Source organism: Thunnus maccoyii, chromosome 22 (assembly GCF_910596095.1).
Source record: "Thunnus maccoyii chromosome 22, fThuMac1.1, whole genome shotgun sequence".
Taxonomy (NCBI): domain Eukaryota; kingdom Metazoa; phylum Chordata; class Actinopteri; order Scombriformes; family Scombridae; genus Thunnus; species Thunnus maccoyii.
Genome location: NC_056554.1, coordinates 4,480,789 through 4,503,180, shown reverse-complemented (window position 1 = coordinate 4,503,180; position 22,392 = coordinate 4,480,789). Strand labels below are relative to the sequence as shown.

Here is a 22,392-nt window from a genome sequence, read left to right as displayed (position 1 = left end):
TCATCCTAGAATCAACTTAGAGTGTGTTTGTGTGTATATTGTGTTAATATGTCTGTCTATGTGTTGTTTTTCTGAGATCGGAGACTGACACAAAGTGAAAGACGAGTTTTGGCGCTAGCTGACAACATAATCAGGATTATAGAAGATGATGCTTGCGTTGATTTATTTTTCCCTCACGTCTTTCTTTAGGTTAAATGTTGCTTCTCTCTGCAGTATTTTGGCTCACTGCCCGTGTGTATGTACTCCGGGACAAATGGGCAAGCCCTGTGTGAGTCATACTCGGATGTGAGATTCAGATACAGACGCATGCACACACACACCCACACCGCATCTGTCTAACTCATCGATTTTTCAATGAGATGTGATTCTCCGTTAGAGCGGCCGCTCGTCATTTTCAGAGCAGGAAAGAACAAATAGCTGTGACCACAGTCGCTGGAGAGAGGGAATGAAAAGAAAGAGTGGAGAGGGGGGGGGGATGGCTGTAGGGAAGGCGAGATAAAGTGCTATTAAGATGAGGAGATGGGGGGGCAACTTCCCCAAGGTGACTGCCTGAGATCACAGCAAACACATACAAATGAGTTGGCTGAGCAGAAACAGAGTGAAGGTGTGGTAAATGAAACCAAGCATATCCTCTCCCACAAAGTGAATGTTTTGTCGCCGCCGTCCTCTTTTTCCCCCAAATCCAAAATGACACACATGCTGCTCCGTCTGCATTTCCTCTTTATGTATGAGCCCTTTGTAACTTTAAGTGATGAGAGGGGAGGAAATTGGAGGACTAGATAACAGTATTCCTGATCCAAAATGGCTGTTTGCCTTCAGTCTCTTCCTCTTGCTCTCACAGACACTCTGAAGACGTTAAGCGAACGGACAGTGGGTGATTTAGTCGACGAGGAGTCTACATGTTATGCAACAGCCTATTTCTTCTTACATAACGCTGCAGTTTCAGAGTGGAAGATTAGCCCCACTATACTGTTCTCCATGTAGCAGATTCCACAGCCGATCTCCTCTCGCAGGCATTATGCATACATGTTGACAAGCTGATTATCTGTACAGAGCCAGAATTACCCTCTAAAGGGAGATGCAGAGATACCATATGAGGCTATAGCAGGCTCAGTGGGATAAGTTACAATAATATTCCTCAATATTAATCTGTAACTGAGCACGTAAAATGTAAGTTTAATGCAGAGAGCTGGGATATAAGTGGAAATGCTTGCTCAAGCTGCAACACTATGAAATATTAAGCTGCCTTACACCAGTTGGAAGTGTCAGATGTGTGTGCGTGCCCATAGAAAAAGGGTAAAAAAAAAAAAAAAAACTGATTGCTTTTCATCGGGCATCTAGTAAAAATCTATTTATCAGTCATTTCTCTCCATGCTGCTCCACTGGCTGATTCATAAGCTAATAAATACTGCAGCTCTGCATACTTACACTGCTGTGTCAAGTTAGGCTAAGGCAGATACAGGCTGTGATAGATCATTATTGGGGAAATGAGTAAGAAGCTGATGAATAGTTTGCATTTCCACCACCCAGGGGACTATTAATATGAAATCCGTCAAACCAAATCATCAGCATCAGCAAATTCCTGAACTGGTCAGCCGCTGTTTTTTTTTTCTAGACCATTTCTTGAAGCCTGTTGATAAAGCAAAATGCAAAGTGCAGCTGTATCTGTCAGAGTCTTGCTGAATCCACCAGCAGTAGCAGCTCTGTTGTTTCTCTGTTGTTTTTCTCTTTCTAATTCGCCTGTTTGGCACTTATGTATCAGATCTAAGAGGGAAATGCAGGAACACATTGAGGAAATGCAAATAGATCAAGTAGATGTGTGTGGAGGAGAAGCTGTAGGGGGTGTTTCAGAAAAAGAGCATCATGATTAAGCTGTCTTCTGCCTATAAAGAAATGAAATCAAGAAACAAATCCCTCAAAAATGCATTCGTATTCCCCCTTTGTCTTTTCTCCCCCTTCTTAATTGACTACCACTGTGTGTAACGGAGAGAACGAAATCTTGACATCTTCAAAAGGAGCTTTGATCTCAAAGCACCTTGAGGCCCTGGAGGATCATCAAGGTTCCCTCTGTCCTTTTATCACGCAGTGTTTCTCTCTGCCCCTTGCTCCTCCTCCTCCTCCTCTCCCTTTTCCTTTTCTGCTCAGCGTGATCAGGGAGAGCTCTCTGAGGCTGCCTGATAACCCTGATACACACACGCCGACTGCAGCCTCGTTCTGGAGTCCCTCATTCACATTCCGCTCTCGCCAGCAGCGTTTACCTCGATGCGCTCCCGCACTCTGCAAGGTCATGTTGAAATATTTCAGATGGAAAATGCTCTCCATATTCCAGCACTGCTCTCTTTCTCGTCTGTGGCTGCTGCACAGAATTCCAAAGGCAATTTCTTTGTCTTTCAGAAAAAAAAGGAAGGATAGACCCTAATGAGAAGTTTACACAAACTTTTTTTTATTTTTTTGGCAGATAAATTCTATCCTCCACTTACTGTTGTGTGAGAAGCTGATCAGCAGTTTCTGCTCTGCAAAAACATCTTTTTTTGTTGTACTGAGATCTGAGATATTTGACAAGGACAGCAGGTTTGTGCTTGAGTAATAATAAAGATATTCAAGTAGAAATCTTTAAAAAATGTTGAGTTTTTCTTAACTAGGGTTCTCATCAAATGAAACCTTCCTTGAAGAAAAGAAACCCAAAGCATTTCCCTCAACCTCCCACCACTGAATATTGTTTAATTGAACTCAGTAACTCAAAGAGATGCTGTCTTCCCCAGGCACTTGAGGTTTTAATGGGATATAATTGAAAATGTATCATAAAGTAGAGCTCTTTGCCTCTGGTCCACAGTGGACCCCCTACCTACACCACTGATTGACCCACAGACAGAAAAGTAAGATGAGCCAACGTTTGGATAAAAGAGCAAAAACGTTGCATTCTTATTCATGACATTAGCCGACAGCTGCAGCAGATTAAGGGCTGCTAAGCAGTAGTTTAGAAGCTGTGGTGTTTAAAGAGCAGCCAGGGCTTATTGTCAGTTACCTACCAGTCCCTTCATTTCAATGTTGCAGGCTTGACTGCTTCCAGTCATTCAGAGTTTTTTTTTTCCTTCTGTTTCCAGAGATATGTTCGCTTAAGGGAAATGGCCATTAAAATGTCATTACCACTACACTAAAATCATTTTTAAAAAAGCACTGGTTCCCAGCGGCTTCCCGTCGTAATGGACTCAATACATTCCCTCAGCACCAGGAAGAACCCTAATGTTGCGGAACACAAATGCTAATCTCTCTGTAAATATCACTCAAATTCACTCTCCCTTCTGCTTTTCAGACTAATAGCATGGATTCATTCTGCTTTGCCCTGGCAAATTGAATTAATTCACCAAGCAAAGGTGTTATGATTATTCTAAGCTTCCTAGTGCGTGGGATGTAATGGAGATGATCTTGGCATTTCCGCTCTAACCAAAAGCGTTTCACTCACTATCTCTATTTTGTTTTTTCTCTTGCTGCAGTATCTCAAAGGTATCAATAGCCAGAGCTTTGATTAAATTTTCATTCACATGTGCCTCACTAATCTCTCTCTGATAGTATTCATATTCATGTCTTAGAATCAATATTGGTCTTGGGGCAGGCATGGGGAGAGCGGGCAGAAAGACTGCAAGGGTCAGTCCATAACATGAATCAATTGATTAAATGCCCAAGAAGCTGGAAGCACTTTGCCATTTGAGACGCTCAGCTCTCTTTGCAGAATGAGATCATTTGTTGAGCAGTCCATCAAGCTCCACTCTTAGAGACTCATCCAAGTCTAACTTAGTTCTGATCTTCATGGAGAGCGCTCAACTGTGTCCATTTCCTGTTACATGTCCACATTGACTCAGAGTGCATTGTTTATTCTGACTGTTCAACTGTGTCTTTTCTGTTGATCCCTCTACGGCATTAATCATGGCCACCAGCACTTCCACTTGAACCGCAATTTGAGCATGCTCAATTAATACCCTAATCTCCTCTGTCATCAGTGCATGGCAATACTATGGCCTTGGCTGAATACGGTAACCACTTTACACAGCACCAAAGAGTGGTTAGGATGCACATAAATTTGGCTGTGATTATACCACTCATTAACTTACTGTACAACCTCTGCACTTATTTACTCAATTAACTTGCTATTTTAAGTTCTGTTAACATTAGGGTGGTTTATTTTCCTTTTTTAAATACTTAATCAGCCATGAATAATGGAAAACTGCTGCAAGCTAAAGCCACACGCTCACCTCTGAATATCTCGGCATATGAAAAGTGGCAGAATAAATGCACATAGCTAATGAGACAATGGAATCGATGAAGTTGTCCTGGACTCATGGCTGCAGTGGGAAGATAGCAGAAGTGACCCCGTCTGCAAATGAGCTTGACCTCTAGTGACACCCAGGAAGTGTTCCTGCCAGTGGTATGGACAGCAGGGCAGTTACTGCCTGGGATCTGATGGCAGTGCAGAACACAACTGTAACACTAGATTTATTGCCAAACAGAGAATTTGTCTGTAATGGTGCTGTCTGGTATGTACTCTGTCTGTTTCTCTCTCTCTCTCACCCTTGTGCTATGCCTCTCTGGCAGACTGTAACTCTGTAAATGACTTTGACCTTTCCTGGGACTGAGGACAGGAACCACAGAGGGAGAGGAGAGAGATGGCGGGAGATGAGAGTAGAGTAGGCGGTTGACTGTAATAAACTCGAAGCAGTGGGCGGCTGTCAACACTAATAGATGGGAGAGGGGAGGGGGTCACCGGGTTGATGAATACTAAAGGTGCCTGAGTCCTCAACAAGTACTCTTGTTCTTTTTCAGCCTCAAAGCATCATCACAATACAAGCAGTGAGGGCCTTTTTGGTGACTCAAAGAAAATATTTTTTGATTTTTGCCAGGAATGCCACTTATACAGCTCCTCAATCAATCGCTGTAATGTAATTGTATTGCATTTTAGTGTGACAGTACTGTTTGGCTGACTATTAGATTGCTTCAGTGTATTGCATTCACAAACATAGGCACATTGTTGTCTAAATGGACTTACTAGAATCTTCTTCCAAAACCTTCAATATTAAAAAAGTGCTCTGTTACTTCTGAAATTTTAAAGAGGCTCTGATAATGAAACAACACTGAGTCTACAGCCATGCTAGTGTCTCTGTTACGCTGTACTTGGGCTGACAGCAGGTGAAATGTTTACTGTGTTCACTATCTTAGTTTCACATGCTAGCATGCTAACATTTGCTAATAAGCACTAAAGACAAAGTACAGCTCAGGCTGATGGGGATGTCATTAGTTTAGCAGATATTTGATCACAAACCAAAGTTGGACAAATTGAAATTTTGAACAGATGATGGTGCTACATTAAAAGTTAAGGGATCACCAAAGTTATCACAATTCATCCTGAGGGGAGCATGAAAGTGAGCACCAAATTTAATGGCGGTGCATCCAATAGATGTTGACACATTTCTCTCAAAACCACAAATGTTAACCTCTTGGTGGCGTTAAAGGAAAAGTCAGGAGATCACCAAAGTCAGTGGGCTTCATTCTTTGGGAACCTTGAATATCTGTACAAAGTTTGATCTATTATTAAAGGAAGATTGTTGTTATTAATTCATGAATTGGTATCAAACTTCCTTGATGTGTTTTTGCTTTTGAAGCAGTTGTTGGGGAAGGACATTAGACAGTGAGGAACAGTTAGTTATGGAGAGAAAGGCAGGTTGGTCTGATAGCATAGGCAGAGTGGAAAAACATATAATGACTTGGTTGGACTTTCTGTTTACACCCAGCTCCAAAAAATATTTTTTTCCAGGAAATTAAAGTTTCAGAGCTTAAAGGTGCAGTGTTTAGGATTTAGTGGCATCTACTGGTGAGGTGACAGATTGCAACCAACTGAATACCCCTCCCCTCAACCATGAACCGCCAAAAACATGAAAGGCCCTCTCTAGAGCCAGTGTTTGGTTTGTCCGTTCTGTAGAAACATGGTGGGCTCCGTGTTCATACAAAGCACTCATTCTAAGCTAACGAAAACACAATGATTCTTATTTTCATGGGATTATACACTAATTAATACATACTTATGAATATTCCATTTCTGCCAATAGAGCCCTCTAAATCTTACAAACTGGTTCTTTAAAAGGTAACAAATGTGGAGCTGTGAACTTAGTCTGAAATGCACTTGTGAATACTTGTTTTTTCTCTGTGCTGGTATATTGTTCTCACAGTGTTCTTCGTCCTTCTCTGTCCATAGGAAAGGGGAAAGATCGGCGTGATCTTCAACGTGGGAACGGACGACATAATCATCGAGGAGAGCGCGGTGATGGTGAGCGACGGCAAATACCATGTGGTGCGATTCACACGCAGCGGTGGCAATGCCACACTACAGGTGGACAACCAGCCTGTCATCGAACGTTTCCCTTCAGGTAGGAGCATGGGCCCTGATCTTGGGACTTAGGGAGGGAGGGAGGGAGGGAGGGAGGGAAGGAGGGGGGAAGGTAACATTATTAGGGTAGTGCCTTCATAGTATTGAATCGTGTGGTAAACACAGTGGAGAGAGAAAGAAGAAGCTTTGGAAAATAATTACTATTCATTAATTCAGCCTCCCATGTGCCACTGAAAGTGATTTTTATAGAACATTCTGTGAGGGTTCTGGTTTATTTATCATGACATTCATATTTAGAGCGTGTCTGCATTATTCTAGGTGATTAAGCCAGGTTCTAGTCTGAAAGGCAGGAAGAGCCAAGCACCCTTCCTGAGGCAAGCAATCTCCCATCTAAGAGCATCCAGCTCACTGCAGTTAGTCTACCATTGTAGCTCCTGGCACTGTGAAAGCCAGCGTTGAATCCAGGCCAGCAAAATGTGAATATGCCAGCCAGGTATGGTTTGTGCGCTTGGGTTTTGGGCAGCGTACAGTGGGAGGATACTTCATGCTGGGAAAGTACGTGGAGGTGTTTATAAGTCATGCCTCGACTCCAAGATAAACAGGGACGCAGCATCATTACACACACAGACTCTAAAGGAGGGCAAGCATCCGATGAGTCACTGCTGGGAGTGTGCTAATTCCCCCGCTTGTTTAACCATAATCATGGTATTCTATTTCGGCCTGAATTATAAGGCTATTTTGGTTATGCTGAAGCTCTCTCTTAATTTCTCTCTCCATTGTGTTTCCCCTTTGTTCATTGTTGTTCAAAGGAAGACATTTTGTGTTCCCAACATGAGTTTGCATTTGTTAAACACCAGGTTAAGCCAGGCTGTCTGCCTGCCAATGGTAGATATTAATGATCACATGAAGAACTAATAAAGTAAATACAAAAATAGGTGTTTTTTTAAAAGCCTTGACTCACTGGTACATTCATGAATCACCAGTGTTTTGATTCTACATTGATCCTGTCCGACTTGTAAATCACCATCCCCGCTGACGTCAATGCCTTCCATCTCCGTTATCTGAAATCAGGTATGGTCATTGTTTCAAACAGGAAGGAGAGTGCTGCTAATATGGCCATGATATTTACTATAGTTGGCATATAGAGCAATGGGACACCGACATCCTCTGTCACAGCAGTGATCCCATATTTTGAGGCTTTGTTTTGGCATTGAGAAAAGCGTATTCTCTTGCTCATCCATCAGCACAGCGAGGCCGTTCTGAGGGGCATGCATCACAGCCAGAAGAGGAAGCGCCCTGTGACAGTTCACTCTTTTCAGTTGTTATTATGATGGAAATGCAGCCCTTTTCGCAACAGCACATGCTCCAAAGAAGAGCCTCCATCTAACAATAGCACTAACCACTCAGAAAATAACAGCAGAGCAGCCTGTTAACATTGGCAAGTGAGTGTCATCATCCAAGTCTGTGTTTTGTGTCTTAAAGAAACATTAAGGCGCCCATATTGTATTCTTTTTATTCCTCTTTCCTTCCGCCCTCCTTACCACCGCTGTTGTCTTCATCAAACATTGCTTTCCTTTTCCTCTGCTGATCAAGAATTGAAGAGTGTTATTTTGTTGTTGTTTGTTAGTTTACTTACTTGGGGGCTGGAGCCCGACTGAAGTTTGAGGTTATGGAGACTAAGGGAAGGAAATGGATGAGGGGGGAGACTAGCAGGTTGGTGTGTAGAGTAGCTTTGATTCATTTACTTTGATTCATTTATGTGAGCTAGATACACTCAAACTATTTTTGGGCACCGGCTTTGAAGGCTCCGGCACCCGCTTTGAAGGTTCCAGTCGTCATCGTCTGGTGGGGCGGCGTCCTGGGGAAACAGAGATGTTACACATTAGGAAAGCAAAACCTCAGATGAGGCTGAGGCACAAAAGGGCGGAGGAATACGTAAGGGAGAGAGTGAGTTGGGGATGAATGGGGGGTTGTGAGGATGACAACTTCCTGAGACAGGAGGTGTGTGAAAGGGTGAGGTTTTATTTTGTAGAGAGGAGAAAGAAAAAGGGGGATCTCCCTCGCTGAAACAAGTCCCTGTGACCCAGATTAAACCATCTTCTGATTCTTTAAACGGGACAAAATACTCACTATATTGGAACGCGTTCAAACCTACTTTATTTTCTTGATACGTCTATTATACAATATCATAGTCATGTTGTCCCTATGGAACACCGAAAACAGCTTAAAATGTCCATGTAGCCAGATTTAGAAGAAAGTAGAACAAGTTGTCATGAATGATGCCTCCAATGGGGCCCACTGTGAGGTGTTACAGGTGCCACATTTGTCTGGTTCTTCAAACAAAACAAGGAAGCACAGTTTCCTGTGAAATCTCCTTCCCCAAAGGGACTGCTGTGACCCACATCAGGCAGTCTCATTGGGATGGCATTGCAGTTTTGAGCCCTATTTTATACTTGTGCATACAGAGTTGCTTGTGGGATTTCTTTTCTTGTAGACCACGGCCCAAGAAATGCAAAAGATCCCAGAGGAGAAGGACAAGGACAAGTAGAAATAAAAGAGAGAATGTAAATCTGTCATCCCTCATTAGAAAGGCAACAACGGGATATCTTTCTGTATCTTTTTCTGACACACACACACACATATTTAAGCACAGTATAATTAGTGTCCAAAACATTTGTTAGATTCAGAATAGTTTCCATGTGAAGCTGGGCTTGCCAGCAGCAGGCTTATAAACAGAAGGCCACTGCAAGGTGATGATTTGGAGAGACAGGATGTTGACAGCAAACATGGTCGTCACGGGTCAGGCACATTCAACAGCAAAACAACATGTCTCCTGATGTCCCAAGAAGTGATGTTTGTAGTCCTCAGGGACTGTGTGTCTATGGGTGTTTTGGCCCGTGTCTGATTCTACGTGTGAGAGTGCACACATCCATCTGCGTGCATGACAAAGTGCATCCTGTGTGTGTGTGTGTGTGTGTGTGTGTGTGTGTGCATGTATGCATTTGATGGACAGAGAGCAGACAAAAAGTGTCAGAGGAGTACCCGGCCAGCTAATCCAGTATGTCAGGTATCCCCGGTGGATCCTGCAGCAACAGTTATTGGCCCACCCCACCTCCCACATTTCCAAAATGGCAGACTCAATAGAAAACATCCCTGTGACACACTGAGCACCTCAACCTGGCCACAGATAAACAGGCAGGTGTTACCAGCAGCGCCATACGGACTATAATTGTACAATTTCACACCCGATTCCCTTTATTTACTGGTCATCTGCTGTGAGAAAGGTAGCAGATCTGATGTGGATAATTGTTTAGTCTGAAATGGTTTATTTACAATTTTATACCATTGCCCTGAAGAATATTCAGTTCTGATTGGCTGACGGGTGTGTTGTTATTCAGATAAACACACAGCTAGGACATTGCAGCCTCATCAGTGTTCTAAATTAAAATTCATAGCTGAACCGCTGCCAGTTTGAGCTGTGACCAGGCTAGAGCTTCTTCTTATTAGTCGTAGAGCAACTTTTATTCCAAGGAAGATTGTTTTGGAGAACATTTGTTACAGAATCTGAGCAAAAAACATTTACTTGGGATCCACCCTGACCCATGCAGTTATCAAAACTTAATACACAATGCAGAAGAAAACCAACCTCTGCTGTGTGTCAGAGGTTCTTATTTCTCAATAACCTCACAGCTTCTTACTTAAAACAAGACTATGTAGCTTTTGAAAGAAGAAATGACACATTGTTACTCTGACAAATAAAACTGTTGAATTTATATGCAGTAAAAACATATCTTTACCCAGTGCAATAGATTTGTTGCTATGGCCTCACTTGGTCCAGTAGCTAATGTTAGCTAACTTTAGACTGATATTGCCATGAACAGTAACTGATATTACTGAGTCTCTCTGAGACTCTTCTCTGATTCCATTACTGTTTCACTACATTTAAGATTATCTCATAATTGCAGCTTTTGGCCACAGTGGCTGCAGCTCAGCCAAAGTTCCACAGGCTTACTATAACAATCTGATTTTGATACTTAATTAATTACTAAGTCTGGGGTTCTCTGCATTAATCCCTGTTTTGATTTTGCACTGTGATCTCTGCAATCAATTGCTAATTGTGCAGTGTGACTGCTTTTACCTTAGATTTTCATTTGTATAAAGGATTTCTCAAACTTTCATTGGAGACTTAAATGACCTTTTGCAAACTAAGTAAACATAGGTTCAGTCAATACTGTGTTCCTATATATCCATCAACAGTCCACTACTAGCAACATCAGTCCAAAATTATTAGATCGCCATCTTGAAATTTTCCTCAATTCTCTGCCTTTTTCCTTCTTACCTTTTTCCTCTCCCAGCTCTCCAGCTCTCTCACCCCCTCTTCCTCACCCCCTAACTGATCATGATGTTCACACACTCAAAGGGGAGGTCAGATTTAGCGAGTGGGGGCCTGCAACAGCATTAATCCCCCTCTTAGAAGGAGACGGCCGCCCTTCCAGCAGCTGCTGCTTCCAAAAGAATCCGACTAGAAGAAAGAAAGAGCTTCATGGGAGAAAATGTTCCTGAGTGGTGAAGGGAGGCGTGTGTGTATGTCTTTGTGAGGTGTGTGTGGCTAAGTGGTTGTCTGTGTATACTCACTTTTCTGTTTAGATACTGTATATTACAGTTTTTCTCAGTTGCTTTGGCTCAATTCTCGAATAACAGTTGAAGTTGTCGAAACAATATGTGAAATTCTTCACAACATTTTGTTACTTGTGCACAGCAGAAAGATCATTTCTCATTTTTGTTACCATTTGCAAACGTTTTAGCACATTTAGGCAAATGAGTGAGTACAGTCGTCTACAATTTTTAACAATTGTTGATTGTAGGTCTTTGTGATCAAAATAGATTGTTTTCTTCCCGGTGGAATAGTTTTATTCTCAAAAATGTTAGACTTCTTTCATTGTGTAAGTCATCTCATGCAGAATAGTCCATCTATTTGTCAAAATCCAAGCCCATGTTTCATGTTAAATTGATACAGAGTAAAGTCTGCCAAACTGATAAACTGGTTGCCAAGTGAAACTTGAACTTCACTTACGAATAGGGAGTTTCTCACATCGTAGATCAATCAATGGCACTATTGGGGCAAGAAGAGTGACAGTTAAATTTTGGCATTGAAAATAAAATTTGGCATAGAAAAATAAACCTGAACTGAAAAAGGAAACATTGGCATTGAAACACTTGTATTGGAAAAAGTTGTATTGGCACTGAAAACCAATGACACTGAACAAAAACCTGTCACTGAAAAAAGATAGACATGAAGAAAAAATCTGCAGATTGACATTGAAAAACACATCATAATGCAAAAATATCAAACTAGAATAAGATTGTATGACTGTCATTCTTTAATGCTTGTGTTTTATTTTTCAGTGGAACTGGTTTTCAGTACCAATACAACTTTTTCCAGTACAAGTGTTTCAATGCCAATGTTTCCCTTTCAGTTCAGGTTGTGTTTTCAATGCCAAATTTTATTTTCAATGCCAAAATCTAACCTTCGCTGTTCTAGCCCCATATGACACATGCTGTCCAGCTAGCTTACAGGTGTAAGTCATGAATATGAGTTTTTTAAAATACATTTACAGAGTTTGAGGGCAACAGAGTTACTACAGTTTGTGAACATGGAGGCGCCTGCTCAGACGGGGACGGGGGCAACGTAGGTGTAAAGTGGAGGTGTAAATATACGATCATCGACCATTGTCATCACAAGCTGCAATGGATGCAGCTTGTGATGACATAACAGCAGAAGTGTGATGAGGATGGTTGCGGCATTGCAAAGGAGAGCATTAGGTGTGAGGTTGATGAGAATCTGTGGCCAACAGACAGGATCGACAGGATGATTCCCAGCACTGTCACTGTATTTGTTCACTATACTGCTGAATATAGTAGGCCTGTGTTTTGTTTCTGTTGTCTGTTTACTGTATTGTACTGTGTTGTGTGATCATTGCAGGAAAATGAAATTGTTTTTCCTCACACTACATGCACATCTAAGTGCTCTTTTGCTTTACAAAGTGGAATGTGAAACCTTGTACTCATGAAATCAGTGTCTAAAAGAGTATTCACTTTGATAAAGAATAGCAGTCAGTTCGCTATAGAAAATATAGAAAAATAACAGTCTGGTACAGTAGGCATTCAGTGTCAGTGAAAACATGTCGGACAAGACTTCACACTTCTAGAGTCCACTGTCTTCCTGACAAAACATTGTAACATTTTGACCACCTTGGTGTTACACTATGTCACAGAAATGTGTCATTTTGGTGGCAGTGACTTTGACACAGTAACTTAATTTTGAAATGAATTAAAAGTTTTGGTGAGTTACACCATTTGCTGGTTAACTATAGTGTTTTGCTGCACGTATGAGCTGTTTTGAGAAATACATCTTCATCGCTGATAAATTTAGAACTGTTTTGAGAAATGTGCCAAAGCAACAGAGAAGAACTGTAGCATTTGTTTGAGGATATGTGTGCTCCTGGGAGTGTGTACGGAGGTGTTGTTGCATGAATGCCTACCTATCTCTCTCTCTCTCTGCTTTGTCATACACTCCCCCATCATCTCATTGTCATCTCTCTTTGAAAATCGCCTCACATTGACTCTTTTTGTGATTATAGTCATTTGCCACAGTAAATTATGACATTACGGTAAGATGGGAGCTTGTGGTAAAATCCATCCATTTCCTGAGGGTTAATACCACACTTGGCATTTTGACTTCATTGCGGTCCCCCTGAGCTTTGGATAATCATTATACATTTTACAACCGTAGTTATATTGTCACCATTGCAGTGTATTGGCTGTGATTACCATATTTTGCTGCCTCATAACAGTGTCATTATGACCAATGAGAGCACACAGTGCGCCATCTTTCTTCCTCACTTACTCTGTTTCATTCTCACTTGCCAGTATTTACAGGCAGTAGATCTATTAAGAAACTGTCACTTTGCTTTAGTTTCTGACTGAGCTGCAGTTGAGTAGAATAAGACGGAGGAAGTGGCAGCGCGTGGGGGTGTAGTAACGCACGGAGAGACGGGTTGACGGCTGGGGAGATAGAGGAGAGGAAAAGCAATAGTACTCTACAGCAAAGTGCTGGGGATGCATTGCTGGGAGATGATGGACTGAAGGAGAATAAGAATGAAGAGATGGAAAAGAGAGGTGAAGGGAGGGAAAAATACAGAGGCGAGATCCAGTATGTGTGCTGGAAGCAAGCTGCTGTCAACGCTGTGATGGATGAGGCTTTGCATGTTACTGAATAATAAGCACTTCACAAATTGGATTGCATCACAGCAGGAAGGATTACATAGAGCCTGTACGTTACGATGTAGCATGTGCTCGCCGCTCACATGCAGGCACATGCACGCACAACGTAATATTGTCAGAAATCATTTCATAACAAGCACGCAAATTACTTGCTACTTGAAATGCATTGGGACGCAACAACGTTCATTTCGAGGAGACCAACACACCACTTAATACAGATCATAAATCAAGAGCATCAGAGGAAAGAAGCGAAGTACAAAGACAGAGGTTTTGCCGTTCCCTGTTGTCATTCTGTAACGCTGACCATTAGAGGAAGGGACAAGGGAGGAGGAGAGACATGGATTCACAGAGAAAGAGAGAGAGAGTCTTTGTGCCAACAAGGTCAGTTCCAGCTCATCTGACTGAGCTGTTAAGATGTTCTCACTCCTCAGATAAATGGTCTAAGAAAAAGGGTCAACAAAGCTCTCAGCTGCACTCTTTCCTTCCTCCTACCCCTTTTTTATCCTTTCTTTTATGTCTCCACTGTTTCTAGATATCCATCTTTGTCTTTTTGCGACCTCCACAGTCATAGAAGGAAGAAAAACCAAACGTGAATACGCATGAAAGATAAAGAGACAATGTGAGGAGAGGAGGTTGAGGCAGCCCAGGAGATGTGCTTCCCTCTTCCCTTTGGCAAAAGCAATATAAAAGCACTCAGCGGTGCACGTTAAAATGCTAAAAGTAGGGGAGAGCAACAGGATTTGGACAGGAGAGGGGTGTACTTTTTACAAGGCAATGCAGTCAGACAAATGGCTGGAGGCATACGGACTTTAGTTGTGCATGGACTAGATTTCACTTCACCAGCTCGGGCCTTCAAGCAAGAAGTATGGAAAAGAGGCTCTATGTGACTTTGATGGTCCACTGAGCAGAAGATGATAGATGATTGTGTGGCTGTGAGCACAGTGTGGCTTTGGCAGGAAACCATCTTTACTATCTTATTGCTCAGGAGCTGTACTTGTATACTAACCAGGCTTCTTTCAAGTGTTTTTAGTAATTAAAGTATGCACCATTTCAACAGCACCAGGCCCTGTGGCGAAAGTCAGATTCATTCCACTTTGCAGAAGTCCACATATCAGGCAGTGGTGGAAAGGATCTAAATACAATTATTCAAATTTAAGGTATTACTCCACTACATTCCAGAGGGGGATATTGCACTTTTTATTCCACTACAGAGGAATGTTTAACATACAAAACATCTCATCAGCTCATTATATATAATGCATTGTCTTTGTCATAGATTAAACTACCAACATAAAGTACATGAAGTAGTTTAAATTAATGCCAACTAGCTATTACAACAATGCACTCAGCTTACACTACTGCAGTGTAATACAACAGCCCAGGACTATTTCTTACCTTCATTTATATAAATGTGGTAGAAACACCTCTCAATATACAGTAACACAATACAACTCAACAACAACACAAACAGCCTCCAAAATGACCATAAAGTTGAATCAACAACAGTTTTAAAAACAGTTTCAACAAAACTGAACTAAGGCTGCAAGTAATAAATATTTACCAACAGTCCAAAAGCCAAAGATATTCAGTTTAAACTGATATCAAACTTTAAAAACAGCCAATCCTCACATTTGAGAAGGTGGAAATCATTTTTCTAGGGATTAACCAATAAATGGACTAATTGTTTCAGCCCTAAAATGAACATTAAAACCATCATGAAGGGAGGCTTTATTGAAGGGCTTCTGTATTTGACTGCATTCATTAGCTAAATTGGAAACTGAGTGCACACTTCTCTGAAATATCTTGAATACCTTCATTTTTACCAGCACACATTTTAACTCAAGTACACTTTTTCATCTGACTTTGAATGCAGGACTCACTAGTACTTGTTAAGTATTACAGCCTCCATGCTCCCAAGAAGTAAGCTGATTTCTATTTCAGTCTGTGTTGGCAAAATAAATTGGCACATAAATTAAACATGTTGTGGAGTGGTTCTCTTATAATTGGTGTTATAGCAGATGGAGTTTTTAAAGTCACACTCCAGTCTTATAACACCCTCAAGCACAAAATGTTGCAACTGCAAGTGCTCCTCGGCCACTGATCTGATATGATGCATGACTGACATTTGTCACAGTTTGGATTTCTGTTTTACTTGTCATTATGTTCAGGAAAGTGTGGCAAAAAAAAGTCAGAAAGAGTTAATTGAAGTCAGCCAGCTTAGTCACTTGTCACTGATGACAGTTCCCTCTCATTCTGCTGGTTCTTATTGGGCCTCTGGTGCTCTGCGACACGTTCTGATTGGATCTTGCACAGTTGGAAGGTATCTCCAATTATTGGCCTGTGGCTATGGGATGATGGAGAAAGACAGAGCGAACAGAGAAACTGTGAAGAAAGTAATGATGAGGGCAAGGAGAGAGAGAGGGAGAGACAGCTAAGTAGTGCAGAGCAGGAGAGGGAAAAGATTGCTTTGGGTAATTAGAGAAGTGACAACTTTGATTTCCACATGAGTGGGGGGGCTCACTCTGGCAGCCACCCTCACACAAATCCACCGTGGCCAAGATGAAAGGTGGTGAGGATCCTGTCGAAGCGAGAAGAGAGAGGGGAGGAAATGAAAACGAGCTGTTGGATTGATAACTACTGCACAGATGAAAGATGAGCGAGCAGTTATAACAGTGAGATGTCGTCTGTTTCAAATGCACGCCGACACCAGCGGTGGACGACGTATTTACATTGAACAAAGGAGTGTGGTGGGTAGGTAAATCGCTTGCTTTTCCCGCGCGTTTCACATAAAGAAACACAACTTGTCTGCAATCTTTGCCATAAAAGAGTTGGGGGAGCAAAACGACGCTGCCTAAAACCTCATCTTATCAAAGACGTTTGATTAATTTTTGAGCCCTGAAAGTCTTGTTCTCTAAATAAGTGAACAAATATGGCTGCACACGAAGATTATCCTAACAAGTTTCAAGAATTTTCTACGGTCACATGTCATTTTTCTTGATTTTAGTGCAGCATTGTGTCTGCTGACACCCTAGAAATATATTGATATATTTATATCAGAAATGGTTTAAAATAATTATTTTACTGCACTGGCAGATTTTGTTTTGAGAAAATAAGAGTTTTAAGACTTAATAATAAACAAAAATGACTTTACTAGCAGGGTTACAGGGTTACTACAGGGTTACAGTACATGGAACAGTGGTTTCTTCTTCCCATCTGCTCTCAAAAACAGCCAGTGGGTGAGGGCAATCCATCTAAAGTTACCTAATGAAAAACAGAATGAGGCTAGCTTGACAGAGAGAGGTTTCTATAAGAGGGAGGGAGAGTGGGATGGCCGATGGCCAATCGTCTCCAATGTAATCTCCATTCTTGTGGATGGATTTCCGATGTGGGTGTCCTGTACAAGGGCATCTGGCTGCCTACAGAGCTACATGATATACAGTTGGCTCCTTGGAGAGTCTCAACACACACACTCACATGTATTCACACAGATGCACACACATGCAGCAGGAGACAGCGAGCTAGACAGAACAGTGTGTGATTCATATGCTGGATTATCAGCTCACCAGAGTCCAACTCTCCCAGACAGACACAGAAACAGATACTCTGCACTCCCAGCATGCCGAGATGGTCTCTCATCTGTCCTCCACCTTGCTTTGTGTCTCCCCGAGGTGCCAGTCAATCAGAGTGCCCTTGCGCTGCCCCTTGCACAGCAGCTGTGATACCGACTCAGGAAGGGTCCCATCATAGCTGTAAATCCAGCTGATGCTCCAGGCACCGAACACAGGGCACAATAGGAGGCGAGACAAGTTTCTGGCTTCCAGAGTTAGAGATGAACACTAGTGTTTCAGGGTGAACGCTCCTGGCCTCAAGGGCTCAAGAGCTACAGGCATGTTGGCTGGAAAACATACATGATTAGTGTGGATAAGTGTGAACCAGCCTCTGATGTTCAGTGTGAGTCATTAGCAGGGACCATGTATGTCTGGTTCAAGATATTTATATGCACCTTTAATTAGAGATACACATTTTTGCCCATATGTCCACATATTATACATGCCTTATGAATACAAAATAACAGATTAAATAGATTCACAAAATAACAACAATAACAAAATACATATGTCTCTTTCTGTTATCTTTAACACCAGTCCTTAGGAAAATACAGTTCTGACATGTGAAGACTCATTTATTTAACACTCGGGGCCATGTTTCAACTAAATAACTGGCTTGTGACTGCTGCATGTAAGTACAAAACATGTAAACATCTTATTATTCCATAATACTACATGCACCACAATCCAGGATAAGAATCTTAACTAGGTTGTTGTGAATGATACATTATGTTTACATGTGCCAGCTCATAATCCAAACACTACAAAAACATGAGACAGAATACTTCAGTGATTTAATGTTGCACTTTCATAATGTTTGGGGACTTGTTGGAGGCAAATTTTAAAAATGGACAAAATGGACACAACAGGGGCATCTTAACTTTAAGTCACAGATAGGGGTAAATGTCCAAAAACACTGTATCCTACGCTTCCCATAATGCAACCAATAGCATACTTCCTTACACCCTTCCTGACTTGTAAATTCCCGTATCATTCTAACTCCTACACCCCGAGATTGTAGCATAAGCTTTTGATTATCAATTTGTAGTCTCAAGCCCACGTGTAGATGACCCTGATGAAATCGCTATGACATTACTGTGGTTATTTTCTCACACTTGACAAAGCTCCTCTGAAGCCACAGAGGAAATTATACAACTATATTCAGTATTTTTCCAAAGGAGAAACACATTGAGTGCACATTTAGGGAAATCTTAGTCACATGTAAACATACAATAGCCACTGGTGTCCATTTGGCTATTATATCAGATTTCCTTGAGCGCCAGGTCGGATAGCATTGTTTCTCTGCCTTTCATATCAAGCGATGGGAATAGTCTTAGGAGCAGAGCGAGTGCGATAATGACGTTGGGGGAGAAGAGAAGGGCCCAGCTGTTTAATCTATCCCCCCATTCTCATGCAGAGCAGGCTTCAGCTGGTGCGGAGAAGAGCAGGAAGGGAAAAGTTTCACCGGTTCACTCAGAATGACTTATTTCTCCAAGGATCCGAGTGCAAACAGATGCAAACAAACAATCAGGACACGTAGGAATTCAGATTTTCATACACTGCAGTGTAGATGACACAAAAAGCTGTCCAACATAACTTTGTGCCATTTTTTTCTATGGTAGTTCTACATCTAATTTCGCTCAAATTAAACTCACAATCACATTCTGTTCTCCATTGTCGCTTCCCCAGTTTTCTTCGCCTTGTCCGTTTTGTTTTGAGTAGATGCACAAAACCAACCTTGGTTATTTTTTTGGTTGTTGATGAGGATGTTGTCACTCACTCCTGTTTGCCAGGGAAAGACTGCACACACATTTGCATAATGTACACACACTTCACTCATAGCATTTATTACTTTACCCACTTTACACTTAGTCAAACTGTGTGTGTGTTTGTGTCGTAATGGATGGCATTGCCTGGTTCACAATGTGGCACATTTAATCTCTTAGTAATAAACCCACTATGTTAGCAGGCAATGAAGAAGGATTGAGGGATAAAGTGAAGGTAAACAAAATAAAGGGAGGAAATTAAGGGAGCAAGTAAGAGAAAAGTGCGAGGATGGAAGAGGAAAGGAGGAGACTGTGGATGAAGGGAAGAAGGAATTGAGAGAGAAAGAACAAACTAACTGCAGTTGAAGAAGGTGAAGAGGGAAAGTGGAGGACGAAAGGGGGGAAGTAGTGGATGGAGAAGGGAAGAGGAAGGAAGGTGCTAAGTAAAGAAGAAATAATGGAAAAGGAGTAGGAAGCGAAGGTGCCAGGAGAGAATGGTGCATGGGAGGAATTAGGGGAAAAAGAAATCAAAATGGACTTTGGCAGGAGGGTAAGAGACGACAGAATGAAGCGTGGATGAAGGATTGTTTGAGAACAAGGGGGGGACAAGGACAGGTGTGGATGGAGGAAAAGAAGCAAGCAAGAATGAGGTAGAAGTGAGAAAGAAAAGGAAAAAGGATTAAGGAAAGAGCGATGGAAGTGAGAAAGTAAGGAAAGATTCTATAGAGGGAAAAAGGAGGCTAAAACCATTTAAAGGACCAGTGTGTAAGATTTAGGGGGATCTATTGGCAGAAATGGAATATAATATTCATATGTATTCATTAGTGTATAATCACTTGAAAATAAGAATCGTGTTTTCGTTACCTTAGAATGAGCCCTTTATATCTATATAGGGAGCAGGTCCTCTTCCACGGAGCCGCCATGTTGCGCTACCATGTTTCTGCAGTAGCCCAGAACGGACAAACCAAACATTGGCTCTAGAGAGGGCCTTTCACAAGTTTCACGGCCACCATAGGTTCTCCTACACGTTTGGAAGGGGAGGGATAGTCAGTCGGTTGCAATCTGCAACGTCACCGCTAGGTGCCACTAAATCCTACACACTGGTCCTTTAAGACATCACTTCCCGAGCTGTTTCCTGACTACAGTGTCTCACAGCTGCCACTAGAGGGAGAAGGACATCTCTCCTGTTGATGGTCCATATGAACTATTATTTGGATGATGAAAAGGATCTTTCATAGGATTAAGTTACTGGTGGTGACTGACATAGATCTACACTTTCCCTGCCTCAGTGTGATTCAGACAAGTTAGGAGAGGGAGAAGATTTAGTCAGGATTTGTGGACGAGATAGTAGATGCAGCAGTAGGAGGAGAATATACACTCACAGGATTGATTCATCTCACTAAGGATTACTGCCTCCCACTATTTTCCTTTCGCTCTGTTATTATTTTGATCGCCTTCTTCTCTGCAAACCTCCCTTCCCCCACCCACCACACCCCTCTCATTTTTTCCCATCTTTCCCTTTGCTCTCTCTACTCCAGCAGCAACAGTCTCTCCTCTTCTAGTTCAGTGATTGCTGCAGAGTGTCTGTCATTTCTAAAGTGGGGTTGTCTGCCTGGCACAATGTAATTGCTGCACTGCTTTTCCAGGAGGCTAATCACCAAGTGGTACCTGGCTAATCTTAATATTTTCCAGTTTAATATTTTCACCATTGTGGTCTATTTACAAACAGCATGTTAGCATGATTTCATGGTCAAAAAGCTCCTAGTTACAGCTGTATAAGCCATGGATACAGCCACTATGTCTCACTTACCATTAGTGGAGTTCAGCTCCCGAGGCAGCCTGAAATGCTAAAAACACTGCTGTTGCTAGTTGCTACAGTAACAATGGCTTCATATCAGTCCTACACATCAGCCCCCTACATGTTCAACATAAAGGTGTTTGCTAACTTTAGCTGGGACATTACCATCAAAAATAAAATTTAACTACTCAGCTCCTCTGTCATCTGATGCTGGGGGCCAATGTAGTGATTTGTGCTGGTCTTTACAGTCAACAACATTTAACTCTTAACTTAAACATATTGTGTTTGCTACCAGTCCAGCCACTTTTTCTTGTCCAGAAATCGTGGGTGAAGAAACAAAGATGAGGAGGCACTTACATTTTCAACGAAGCCCTAAGTGATGTAAGAAGGGGCATCAAATCTGAATGGCTTGTTGAATCACATGAGTTCAGAGCAAGCCAGCGTACACCAAACTGACTTCCACATAAACTGTGGAATAAGACCACCCTGTGGAATGTCTTTAGTAGGCACATCAGAGGCCCAAATATAAACACACAAGCAGTGAAAAAGTGAGTTTATCATAACATGGCCCCTTTAAGTGTGATGTGAACCATTGGTGTGATGTAATTGGTCACACTAATATGCTACAATACATTTTTCTCTGAATTTAGAACACTTTGCTGCCATTAGAGATGGGAAAAATGTAGTATGTTCCCAAAGAATATTTGTAATCACAGGTAAACCATACATGCAATGTGAAATCTGGCAATTCTGTTTCTAAAGAGTGGCTTTCAAATCACTTAAACTAAAGGAAAATATAATAATAATGATTATAATGGTTCAACCTTTTAGACTTTTCAGACCCCCTGCAGGGTTAATTGAGGGATTATTGCAGGTAATAAAAAGCATCATTACCAGCAATTATATATTATAGAAACATCAAAACATCCAGTAACAATTTAACTGCTTCAGTTCCCTTCTGTCATTTCCTGCATCTGACCTGCACCTGTGAGTCACTCCTCACCCAGATGAACACACAGCTATAGGTGCAGTATATGAATGCCACTGAGTCATATGGCTCATTGGAACCACCTACTCTTACATGTTCATCCTGGCTGTCCTACACTTCTCCATCCATCTGCCATCTGTCATTCAATTTCTTCTTTCTTTCCACTGCCTTTCTTTTATTTATTTTTTTCACTGTTGCCCTCTTCCTCATGCATAAACAACTGTTCACATAGTGTACAGTATGCACATGCACACTCACGCACACACACCTCCTCAGCCTGTGTGAGACATTATTGCGCAGGCAGGCGTGGGTAGAGAGACCCCTGGGGAGTAGAAGTAGGTACTGCAGAACTGAGAGGTGGTCTATTTTAGATCTCTGCAGCAGCACAGAGTGGGGGAGCAAAAATCAAAGGATACTAGTTAAGATGCAGTATATACCTTGAGCTCTTCTGTTTGCTGTTTAGACTTTGCTCCCAAACTCTTCAAGTCTTTCACGTGTTTCATATCATTTCGGCAGTATCTGTCCAGTCCAACGGCTCTGCAAAATTTCATGTTTCAAACCTCAAACTCTAA

The 22,392-nt window shown here is 41.8% G+C and overlaps 1 protein-coding gene across 4 annotated transcripts in view; it reads left to right on the top strand.

The window, feature by feature from the left end:
- The window catches only part of nrxn2b (neurexin 2b), a 716,836-nt gene that overhangs the window by 660,726 nt on the left and 33,718 nt on the right, over positions 1–22,392 (top strand). For all 4 annotated transcript variants that reach the window (XM_042400576.1, XM_042400577.1, XM_042400578.1 and 1 more), the window contains one exon: positions 6,245–6,416. In XM_042400576.1, the coding sequence (XP_042256510.1) occupies positions 6,245–6,416 (172 nt within the window). The remainder of the gene's footprint in view (positions 1–6,244; positions 6,417–22,392) is intronic.